Source organism: Panthera pardus, unplaced genomic scaffold (genome assembly GCF_024362965.1).
Source record: "Panthera pardus isolate Hobbes unplaced genomic scaffold, ASM2436296v1 HiC_scaffold_15, whole genome shotgun sequence".
Lineage (NCBI taxonomy): Eukaryota > Metazoa > Chordata > Mammalia > Carnivora > Felidae > Panthera > Panthera pardus.
Genome location: NW_026526710.1, coordinates 75,390,641 through 75,402,995, shown reverse-complemented (window position 1 = coordinate 75,402,995; position 12,355 = coordinate 75,390,641). Strand labels below are relative to the sequence as shown.

The 12,355-nt window shown below is 43.0% G+C and overlaps 1 protein-coding gene across 1 annotated transcript in view; it reads left to right on the top strand.

The window, feature by feature from the left end:
• The first annotated feature begins 650 nt into the window (after window positions 1–650).
• The window catches only part of VPS4B (vacuolar protein sorting 4 homolog B), a 31,883-nt gene continuing 20,178 nt past the window's right edge, over window positions 651–12,355 (top strand). Inside the window, exon 1 of the mRNA XM_019463831.2 lies at window positions 651–934. Within this exon, the coding sequence (XP_019319376.1) occupies window positions 908–934 (27 nt within the window). The 5' untranslated portion in view covers window positions 651–907. The remainder of the gene's footprint in view (window positions 935–12,355) is intronic.

The window sequence follows — 12,355 nt, the reverse complement described above, 5'->3', positions numbered from 1 at the left end:
TAAAAGATAATCTGATCTGCCAGTTTCATAAGACTTGTGTTCAGGAGCCTGCTTCCCCACCAAACCGTGAGCTCCTAGAGGACAGCAACCACACCTGTCTTTTACTAACATTCTCAGGACCTCACGGAGCCATGACAACTTATTGAATAAAGTGTACAGTGTTGAGTAATAAACGCTGAGGCTTACTGAGATCTTACTGTTCACCCAACACTATGCCAGCGCATGCTACTAGCATTCTTCACAATCCTGAGGTGGGTACTGTATATAATTAACCCCGTCTTACAGAGGAGAAAACGGAATGAATGAGACACAGTAAACGAGCCCGAAGTCCCCACATGGTGGGTCTTGGGGACGGGATGACTTTTTCACTCAAAAGCCACAGAACTCCAGGGCACGCTCCATGATGTGGACTGAAAGGAGCCAGAGCCAATAATTCACCTCAAGTGTAAAACATCTGGAAAAAGAAGAAAACGTAACAGGTCTTGGCTCTAGGACGCATCTCCGCCCCTACGTAAGAGCCTCAGTGCGCTTGCGCCCAGCCTGACTTCCACTAGGCCCGGGAGCGCTTCCGGGCTCCCGGCATCGCGAGATCCCGGGGCCGAGACGAGACCAGAATGGCTGGAGACTGGGTAGCGCGCGTGCTGATGACGAAAGCGGAAGTGCCGAGGCCAGAGGCGGGACGAGAGCCCGGAGGGGGCTCAGAATTGCGGAAGTTTTCTGAGAAGGGTCGGCGGCGCTTGGAGCGGCTTGCGGTTTTGGAACCAGTTCGCGGAGGGGAGGCGTCGCTCCGGGTCCGAGGGCTACCAGCCTGCGCACGTTTGAGGCAACACCGGGCGCGATTCGACGTTGCCGCTGTTGGCTTCCTCTGCCCTAGTTCTTCCCCAGGGAGCCGCCTCGGATCTCCGCCATGGCATCCACCTCGTCCAATCTCCAGGTATCACTGTTCTCCCGCGTCCTGGAGAGCCGGAGCCGAGGGGCGGCGCGGGGTTAGGATTGGAGACAGGGGAGGAGGGAGGAAGCGGCCGCGCCCCTGGTGCCGGACGGAGGAGGGCGGCGCCCCCGCCCAGCCGCAGGTGGGAGGGTCGGGCGCTTTCCGCCCGCTCCGGGATCTCCCAAGCCCACCCGCTGTGCGAGACGCTTCACTTTTGTTGAGGTGGGTTTTCTTCCTCTTTTGAACAGAACTGGGCAGAGCTTTGAACCGGAGGCACAGACGCTCCAATCACTGTAAGACAGAGAGGAAAGAACGTAATGTTTGCAAAGCACTGGTGATCTTAGTTCTCCGTCTCAAGCTGGTGTAGCAAAGCCCTTCTCTTTTAGCTGTCAGGTGAATAGAAACGTGAGGACAGTCTTGGAATTTGAGGAATCCGTCAGTTCATTGAGCTATGCATTCATGTGCACTCTGCCATGGCTCCCAAAATGTATATAAAATCAGGGAGTGTTCTTAAGCTTTGTGGCTCCATCTCCCCACCCTTACCGCAGTGAGTACAGTGTTTTGTACATAAATCGTAGAACCTTAAACTTTTAGACATGATTGTTGGACATCTGTGAGATTCATTGAGAAATTTGTGAAATCGTGCCTCCGATGCCCAGAAGGGATCTGAGGTTTCAGAGGGATTTAGAATGTGACTTAGCCTCGAGGACTCCCAGTCCACTGGGTCATTTTGGGACAAAAGATCAGCATAAAATATTGAACCCTTGTCTTCGTCTTGCAGTCGTTGATGAGACATTCATTGAGTGTCCAGTACAAGCACTAAGGATAATGGAGGACCTGCTCAAACCTGGGTAATTGACAAGAAAGACCACTGAAAGTAGATACATTAAAATAGAACTCAGAATTTCACACACAGAAAGAGGTAGGATAGGAAGGAGCTTTGGGGGATTTTTTTTTTTAACGTTTATTTTGAGAAAGAGAGAGACAGAATGTGCGTGGGGGGGGGGGGGGGGCAGAGAGAGAGGGAGACACAGAATCCAAAGCAGGCTCCAGGCTCTGAGCTGTCAGCACAGAGCCCGACGTGGGGCTCGAACTTACCAACCGCGAGGTCATGACCTGAGCGGAAGTGGGTCGCTTAACCAACTGAGCCACCCAGGCGTCCCTTTCTTGGGATTTTTACCTTGAAAATTAACCCAAAAGATTATGAAAATAAATGTTTTATGTGTCTCAGAATGTTATAATTGCAACTATGGCTTATTCCTTAGAATGAAGAATAAGGGGCGCCTGGGTGGCGCAGTCGGTTAAGCGTCCGACTTCAGCCAGGTCACGATCTCGCGGTCCGTGAGTTCGAGCCCCGCGACGATCTCGCGGTCCATGAGTTCGAGCCCCGCGTCAGGCTCTGGGCTAATGGCTCGGAGCCTGGAGCCTGTTTCCGATTCTGTGTCTCCCTCTCTCTCTGACCCTCCCCCGTTCATGCTCTGTCTCTCTCTGTCCCAAAAATAAATAAAAAACGTTGAAAAAAAAAAAATTTTTAAGAATGAAGAATAAGTCATGTATTGATTTTTGTGTGTATCTTTTCCAACAGGGTTGCATTAGACTAAGATATAACAATCTCCACTTAGCGTTGACTTTTTTTGTAGCCCATTCAGAAAGGGTCTTTTTGGTAAATGTTTTTGGAAAAAGTATTGTTTCTTTGATAAAAGTATTGTTTCTTTAATATCAAAAGTGATTTCTTTTGAAGTACTGTCTTGTCTTCATATTTGTTGGTTTTTTAGTTAACTCTTTATTTCATCAGCTTTTCGCTTGTCAAAACTGCATGTAATTTGGACATTCTGCAACATAATTTTCATCCATTTACTGATACCTTTTTCCTTTTTTTTTTTTTTTAAGGCTTTTATGTTTTGAGAGCCAGCATGAGTGGGGGAGGGGCAAAGAGAGAGGGGGCCAGGGGATCCAAAGCAGGCTCTGCGCTGACAGGCTGACAGCAGCAAGCCCGATGATGCTGGGCTCCAACTCAACTTGAGAACTGCAAGATCATGACCTGAGCCGAAGTCGGGTGCTCAACCCACTGAGCCACCCAGGCGCCCCTGTTTTTTCTTTTGCAAGAATTGCACTTTGGTTTTATGGTCAGTTTGCGTCATATTTGAATTGGGTTGTTGGATGTTCCTTAATGAATCGGCTAGAGGCTGACACAAATGAAAGGCACGTTGCTAGTTTTAAACGGGGAGAGATGTTTAATTTTATGGTGGTTGGGTCATAGGTGCACTTTCTCATTCAAACCTTTTTAACCTTCTAGGAAATTTGGATGAAGAATATTCTTAAATAGCAAATAACTTTCCCACCAAACAAGGCAAAACTCCCCATAACCAGGAGCTCTTAACTAATGGAGGAATGCAGATAACTAAAACTCACAATTATAAAATAACACAATAGTGCTATGATAGAATTAAAGGTTAGTATAGGAGGGCAGAAAGGAAGGGCTTATCTAACTCTTCAAAGGTAACTGAGAAATGTTCCACAGAGGAGATGATGTGAGCTTAGATAATGTGTAAGGTGCCGACACTAACTGTCCACCGGGTGTTTGGTGTGATCTTAATCCTCAAAGCAACTCTTCAAGGTGAATATTACTTCAGTTTCATGGTATAAGAATCCAAAGTGTATTAAGGTTATGATTTAACCCAAGACATGCAGTTAGTATAGAAGACAGTTTTGAATCCAGGTTTATGTGTTATACATTTGTACTTTTTTCACTATGAAGTTATGCCTTCTTGGACCAGAAAATGGGATGCATTCCAGGTAAAGAAAAAGAATATATGCCTCAGTCTAGAAGTGCAATAAACCTTAGAGAGGGTTGGCAGAAATTGCGAGTAATGCGGTATACGTAGAACTCAAGGTTTACTCAGTCCTAAATGTGCCATACATTTTGCTAAGTCTTAGGGAATCATAAAAGAAATATATCATCCTTGAAATCCAAGGGCTTACATTCTGATGTGAAAAGACATATAAAGTGGCTGGGGCGCCTTGATGGCTCAGTCGGTCAAGTGCCCGACATCAGCTCAGGTCATGATCTCACAGTTCATGGGTCCGAACCCCGTGTCAGGCTCTGTGCTGACAGCTCAGAGCTTGGAGCCTGCTTCAAATTCTGTGTCTCCCTCTCTCTCTGTCCCTCCCCCACTCTTTCTCTCTCTCTCTCTCAAAAAAATGAATAAACATTAAAAAATATTTTTAAGTGGCTAACAGGGATACTGTGTGATCTTTGGAAATGTGTAACAGAGGCAGTGGAAATTTAGAGGAAGCATAGGGTAGGCCACTTGGGGGTATCAGGGACACTTTGCAGCAGGAGGACCGTGACTGTGCCGAGTCTTAGAGAAGCTGGAGTTATGTGGGGAGATAACTGGATAGGATATTCCAGGTGGAGAGTACACTATAAACAGGCATAAAGTCTCAGTTGTCCCATCAGTTTGGCATGACTGGAACTGCGTGCATAAGGTGAGTGGACAAGCCTAGTTAGGCCATGGAAGGGTGTGTGCTAACACAGAGATGATTGGTCCTCATCCTGCTATAGTCAGGAGTCTGCGAAGGTAATATGCTCAGGGTTTTGTTTTAGAAGGAAACTACCATGCGTGCATGGGGGACAGCCAGACCGGTAGCCACCCTGGGAACATGGGAGACCAGTTAGGAGGCAGGGTTCTGTGTGATGGGAGATGGGGAGGGCCAAAGTAGTGTAGTACCTCTTAAAGAAGAAAGGATTAATCAAAGACAGATTGGAGAGGAAGAAGTCAGGCTTGGCTCTGCATTTAGAAAGAGGGGTGCGGAGGAGGCTGAGTTTTCGCCCCTCTTCCTGGGTTGGATATCTCAGTGGGGAAGAATTGGGTCTGGGATTACAAGAAGAGGCACATATTTGGGCGCAGGTGATCTTGAACTTTTTGGGTTTGAAATGCATGTACGGGCAACCAAGTGGAAATGTTCCATGAGCAGTTGGAGACATATGTGTAGAACTAGAGGGAGAGAGCTGGAAACAAGCATTGGAGAGTTATTAGCATACAGATGGTAGCAGAGGTTGAGGGTATCTTGGAGAGTTCATAGCATGAGGAGGAACAAGAACGCTGTGCAATATTGGCATAGAAGGAGAGAAAAAAGGGCGCCTGCAGAAGAATCGCTGCACGGTCAAGAGTAGAACTGAGAGAGAAGGGTGCCATGGAGGCCGGAGGAGGAGGCCGAGTCCAGATGTCTGCTTTGAGGGTTGAATGCTGCGGACAGAGTTAGGTCATTGCGAGGCCTGGCAGGCAGCAGGAAGCACTGGAGGAGTCAAGAAAGCATGACGCACTCAGGGTTCTCTTTGGGATTTTGCTCTGGAGGTGAAGAGATAAGTGAGATGTTAACCAGGGAGGAACCTAGAAACTGGGGAGAGCCAGCGGGTTTTCGTTTGTGTTTTGGAGATATGAGCCTGAGGTAGGACTTTACGTATATTTTAATGCTGAGGAAGGCCCCAATTAAAAAAAAAAAAGGTTACGTTGGGGAGAGCAGCAGAGTGGGCATGTGATTCATAGAGTGGATGTCAGAGAAGGAAGATGGGGGTGGTCTCCAGAGCCAGGGGAGAGAAATAGCATGGACAGGCAGGAAAACATCCAGTGGAGGAAAGTTGTTAGAGATGGTAGGGGTGGAATAACCAAAAGGAAGAAGATTCTGAGAAAGCAATAGGGGATTTTTTTCCTTCATTCGGCAATGTGTGTGCCAGGCACCGGCTCTGGGGTGGGGGGAGAACCGAGAGCAGGGGCAGAGTGCAGCCTCTGCGGTAGATTAGGGGGGGCCTCTCTGAGGACTTGGCATTTGAACTGTGAAAAAGAGACTGTCCTGTGCCTGTTGGGGAAGAACATTCTAGGCCGAGGGATCAGCCGTGCGCAGGCTTCCTGAGTAAAGGTGAACTAACAGGTTTGGGGTGAGATCCGGAAGGAGCCAGGGCACACACAGGTCATTTAAGGCCCTGTCGACCATGAGCCAGCATCTGGGTTTTATTAACTACCGTGCGAACCCACCGAAGAGGGCCCATCGTTGGCTGCCAGGTGGACGCCAGGGTGTTGAGTGTGGAAGCAGGCTGACCACTCGGGAGGCTCGGTGGTAGTTTTGAAACACGTGTGATGGAAGTGGTCGGGGTTAGGAATAACTGGCACTCCCAAACCACACCAGACACAGTCACTTTCATTTCAGATGAAAAATGCTGATAGAACCAAGGTTGAAGTGGGGTGTTCAGCAAGGGAAAAAGAGATACATACCCTCAAATCATTTTTGATTAAAGGTTTAACATGCGCTGTTCAGTAGTAGCTACATGTGACTATTTAAATTTATTTATTTATTTTAATTTTTTTTATGTTTATTTATTTTTGAGAGACAGAGCACAAGCAGGGTAGGGGCAGAGGGAGAGAGAGAGGGAGACACAGAATCTGAAGCAGGCCCCAGGCTCTGCGCTGTCAGCACAGAGCCTGTTGCAGGGCTCAAACTCAAGAACTGTGAGATCATGACTTGAGCTGGAAGTCGGACGCTTAACCGACTGAGCCACCCAGGCACCTTTATTTAAATTTAAATTTTACTCAAAATATAGAACTCGTCAGTCACACTAGCCATGGGTGCTCAGAAGCCGATTGTAGCTAGCGGCTCACAGTTGGACAGTGCAAATACAGGCCTGTCCGTCATCAAAGAAGGGCTGGTTTAAAGTCATTGTTACCGTATTTGGAGCTAGGTAATTAAATACCAACTGTAAGAGTTTTCCTTAACCATCACTGTGGTGCTGAAAATAGGACTGACTGCAAATGAGGAGAACATATAGCTAGAGAGGTGAGCGGCACAACAATTCAAAATAATAGAAGAAAATTGTAGCTAGAATAAGAAAGAACTTATTTCTCCTGCATGGCTTAGCCGTGGAGTCTTCTAGGTGCATTTTTATGTGACAAGGTGCCCCAGTCCACCGGTTGCCCACACGTATGAGTGCTATGAGTTCACCCTTTATATCCCACCTAGCTTACCAGACTTTTGAAAATTCACCATCAAATTCAGCTATTTGAACTGTGAAACATCTTATCAACTCTACCATTTTTTTTTCCCTCCTGCAACAACAGAGGGAAGGTCTGTTCCCCCTATTTACAGCTTTCATTCCATCTATGCATTCCATTAGCAACTGCTTCAAAATATAATATTCTCACGTATGGTTGGTTTGGGATTGTTTGAGTGGTTTTTTTTCTTATATGCTTATTTTTAATATAGCATAACCATGATCCTTTTTTTCTACTGGCTCTTTTGTTGAATACAGTTTTACTACTTAGACTAATCCAGGTGGAATGTTTTAATAAACCATGCTTGTTATTTACATGTGTGTATGTGTGTTTAAATATTAAAGTTGGTTTTTTAATGAAGGTTTTATTTTGCTATAACCATGGGTTCACATGCGATGGTGAGAAATCATATAGAGGGGTTCTGTGGACCCTTCACCCATTTGCTCCCAGTGGTAGCATTTTATAAAACTATAGTACAGTATAACCCGGAGGTTGACATTGATACATTCCACCAGTCTTACTCAGATTTTCCAGTTTTACTTGTATTCATGTATATTGTGTGTGTGTGTGTGTGTGTGTGTGTGTGTGCAGAGCTGTGTCATATGGGTAAGTTCCTGGATCCTCCATCAAAGTCATGATACAGAATAGTTCTACCCACAGGGACCCCTCCTGTGGCCCTTTTATAGATTTTTTTAGTGTATTTTTATTTTTTGAGAGATAGAGAAAGAAACGGCATGTGGGGGCAGGGCAGAGGAATAGGGAGAGAGAGAATCTTAAGCAGGCTCCCCACCCAGCACAGTCTCACCACCATGAAATCCTCACCTGGGCTGAAATCAAGAGTCAGATGCTTACACAGACTTTTTTTTTTTTTTTTTTTTTTTTGAGAGAGACAGAGACAGAATGCAAATGGGTTAGGGGCAGAGAGAGAGGGAGACACTGAATCTGAAGCAGGATCCAGGCTCTGAGCTGTCAGCACAGAGCCTGATGTGGGGCTTGAACTCACGAACCATGAGATCATGACCTGAGCCGAAGTCGGACGCTCAACCGACTGAGCCACCCAGGCGCCCCTCAAGAGTCAGATGCTTAACTAACTGAGCCACCAAGGAGCCCCCTGTTGCCCTTTTAGAACCACAATCACCTCTCTTTCTCGCCACCCCCCCCCCACCATCCCTGTTTCCTGACAATACTAATATGCTCTCCATCTCTGGTTTTGTCATTTCCAGAAAGTTACATAAATGGAATCATACGATATGTAACTTTCTGGGATATGTAACTTTCTGGAATCGGTTCTTCCTCAAGATCCATTCATGTTGTGTGTATCAAAGTAGTTTCTTTTTGTAACTGAACCGTACTCCTTGTTATGGGTGTAGCACACTTTGTTTAACCATGCTGTATGGTTGAAGGACATCTGGAATGTTCATGTATAAATTTTTGTGTGAACAGAAGTCTTCATTTCTCTGGGGTAAATACCCAGGAGTGCAGTCACTGGTTCATATGGTAGCTGCACGTTTAGATTTGTGAAAAAAAACAAAACAAAACAAAAACAAAACAGTTTCCCAGAGTGACTCTACCATTTTACATCCTACCAGCAATGTGTAAGTGATCCAGTTCTCTGGAGCGTTTGGTATTATTGTCACTTTTTTTTTTTTTTTAAAGCCATTCTGATACATGTTTCAAGATACCTCATGGTGGTTTTAATTTGCATTTCTCTAATGGCTGGTGATGTTAAACATCTTTTTGTGTGCTACTTTACCATGTGTATATCCTCTTTGGTGAAATGTCTGTTTATGTCTTCAGCCCATTTTCTACTTGGATTGTTTTTAAATTGTTGAGTTTTGGGAGTTCTTTCTATTCTAAAATACTAGTCCTTTTATAAATATGTAGTCTGCAAATATTTCTCTCAGTCTGTAGCTTGTCTTTTCATCCTTTTAATAGGATTTTTTACAGAGTAAAACTTTTATAATTTGATGAGGTCCAATTTATCATTTTCCTTTTCTTTCTTTTCTTTTCTTTTCTTTTCTTTTTTTTTTGAGGTATAATTGACGTATATTCATTTCAGGTGTACAACAGGATTCATTTTTTTTTTTTTTTTGTATGCGGTGTGAGATGACACCACAGTAAGTCTAGCTAACACCTGTCACCTTTCATTGTTACAAAAATGGTTTTCCAGTGATGAGAATTTTAAGACACTCTCTTAGCAACTTTCAAATATGCAACACAGTGTTATTAACTGTAGTCACCATACTGTATATTACATCCCTATGACATTTATTTTATAACTAGAGGTTTGGATCTTTGGACTCCCTTCACCTGTTTCACCTTTCCCCACCTCTGGTAACTACCTGTATGTTCTCTGTATCTATTAGCTTGGATTTATTCGTGGATGTTTTCTCTTTCAATTTCACACATAAATGAGATCGTATGGTATTTGTCTTTCTTTGACTTATTTCCTTTAGCGTAATGCCCTTAATTCTATTCATGTCGTCATACATGTCAAGATTTCCTTCTTTTTATGGCTAAATAATATTCCATTGTGTACGTAACCACATTCTCTATCCATTCGTCTGTGGACACTTAGGTTGTTTCCATAAGTTGGCTATTTTAAATAATGCTGCATTGAACATTGAGGTGCGTGTATCTTTCGACAAAGTTCATGTTTTCGTTTTCTCTGGATAAATAGTGAAATTGCTGAATCATATGGTAGTTCTATTTTTAATTTTTTGAGGAACCTCCATAGTGTTTTCCACAGCGGCTGCACCAATTACGGTCCCACCAACAGTGTACAAGGGTTCCCTTTTGTCCACATCCTCACCAATACTTGCTATTTCTTGTTTTATTGATAATAGCCATTCTAACAGATGTGAGGTCACAGCTCATTGTAGTTTCAATTTGCATTTCCCTGACGTTTAGTGATCTCGAGTGCTGTTTCATATACCTGTTGGGCGTTTGTATGTCTTTGGGAAAATATCTGTTCAGATCCTCGAGTCATTTTTTAATTGGGTTGCTTGGTTTTTTTGCTGTTGAGTTTTATGAATTCTTCTCTCTACACACTGGATATTAACCCTTTAGCAGGACACAATTTGTAAATATTTTCTCCCATGTGGTAGGTTGCTTTTTCATTTTGTTGATGGTTTCCTTTGCTGTGCAGAAGCTTTTTAGTTTGATGGAGTCCCACTTGTTCATCTTTGTTTTTGTTGCCTTGGCTTTTGGTGTCAAATCCAAAAAATCATCACCAAGACTGGAGTTGGAGCTTAACTTGCCTATATTTTCTTCAAGGCGTTTTATGGTGTCAGGTGTTCTGTTCAAATCTTTTGAGTTAATTTTTGTGGATGGCGTAAGGCAGTGGTCCAGTTTCGTTCTTTTGCATTTTGCTGTCCAGTTTTCCCAACACTATTTATTGAAGAGACTGTCCTTTCCTCTTTGGGTATTCTTGACTCCTTTGTGGTGAGTTAATTCACTGTACACACATAGGTTTATTTCTGGGCTCTCTATTCTGTTCCATTGATGTATGTGTCTGTCTTTATGCCAGTCCCATGTTGTTTTCATTTTATATATTGTGTTTTTTGGCACATATAGTCTAAGAACTTTGCCTAGCCCTAGATGCTGGAGATTTTCAGTTTTTTCTAAGGATTTTATGGTTTCATATTTTATATTAAAGTCCACAATCCATTGTGATTTAATTTTTTTTCAACCTACAACAACCTTAACTTACTGTCTCCGTTTCTGTGGGTTAGAAGTCCAGGTCGAGCATCGCTCAGCGGGGCTCTAGCTCAGAGTCTCACCAGGCTGACCGAGGTGTCAGCAGGGCTGCGTGTCTGTCTGTTTGGTGGTTGTTCATGAAGTCTCTGGGGATGTGTCTGCTTCTAAACACATGCGTGTTGTTGGCAGACTTCAGTTTCATGTGGTTGTCAGCCAGGTTCTTTTGCTTGGATGCCAGTGTGGTCGGGTGGATTTTCATCAGGCTTCTATTCTTTCTGACTTCTCCTGCCTCCTGTCTCCTACTTCCAGCTAGAGAAAATTCTCTGCTTTTAAGAACTTACGGGATTTTTTTTAAGTTTTTATTTAATTTCTAGTTAGTTAAATACAGTGTAACATTAGTTACAGGTGTACAGTGTAGTGAGTTAATTTTTGTGGTTTAGGTCAAGATTCTCTGTCTCTGTCTTTTTTTATGTCTTAATTTTTTTTTGCTAAAGATGTCTGATTGCTCCAGCACTGTTTCTTCTGCCATTAACTTGCTTTTGCAAATTGTCAAAAGTCCGTTGACATATTTGTATGGGTCTATTTCTAGGGGTTTTGTGTTTTTTGGCTTTTTTTTTAAATACCACAAAAGTCCATGTTCATTATGGACACTTTTAGAAGATGAGAAAAAGCAGAAAAAGAAGAAATTGAGTCTTATCAAAAATGAGCTGTGTTAAATTTTCTCTACATCTTTTTCCTGGGTTTTGCTTGTTTTTGCTATTGTTTCAAATAGCTGAACTCCTGCTACATGTAAAAATTGTATTGTGCTTTTTAAAAAATCCCATTATAGACATTTTTCCATGTTATTGTGAATGGTTTAATATTATTTTAATGATCCTATAATATTCCATTGTGTGGCATCTGTTTGCTGTGTAAAATTAATGTTTCCAAGTTTTGTTTTTGTTTTTTAAAAAGACCCCTCTGGTTACTGTCTTACTGGATTAAAAGATTTGGGCATTTTCATATTCTTGCAATTTCATTGCCCCATTGCTTCTGAGGGGGTTTTACACCATTTACATTTTACTGTTGTTATATGATTTATCTATAACAACATTGCATTTCTGAGAATTTCCCTGAATACTTTTAACTTGAATTTTCATATTATTTGATTATTCCTTACTAGCTTTAAGCTTGACTTATGTTGAATGAAAATTAATGAGAATCTTAGGGATTGGTACTAGGTAAAAGTAGTAGTCAGCATTTACCCATTTAACAAATGTAGTTTACATTTTGTAAATCATTATAATGTATAGTAACATGCAATTGAGATTTAGGGAAAACAGGTGGATTTGTTTTAAGATTGCTTTTACTTATTTATTTAAAAATATTTATTTTGGGGAGAGCACGGGGCGGGGGGGAGGGGCGGGCAGAGAGAGGGGGACAGAGGATCTGAAGCAGGCTCTGCGCTAACAGACTGACAGCAGCGAGCCCCGTGCGGGGCTCGAACTCATGAACGGTGAGATCATGACCTGAGCCGAAGTCAGACACTCAGCCAACCGACTGAGCCACCCAGGTGTCCCTGAGGTTGCTTTTAGTTAAAAAAAAAAAAAAAGAAAAGAAAAGAAAAGGAAAAAAACACGTTCAATATGATCATTTACATCACAGTGTTGTTGCTTATTTGATTTTGATGATATGATTT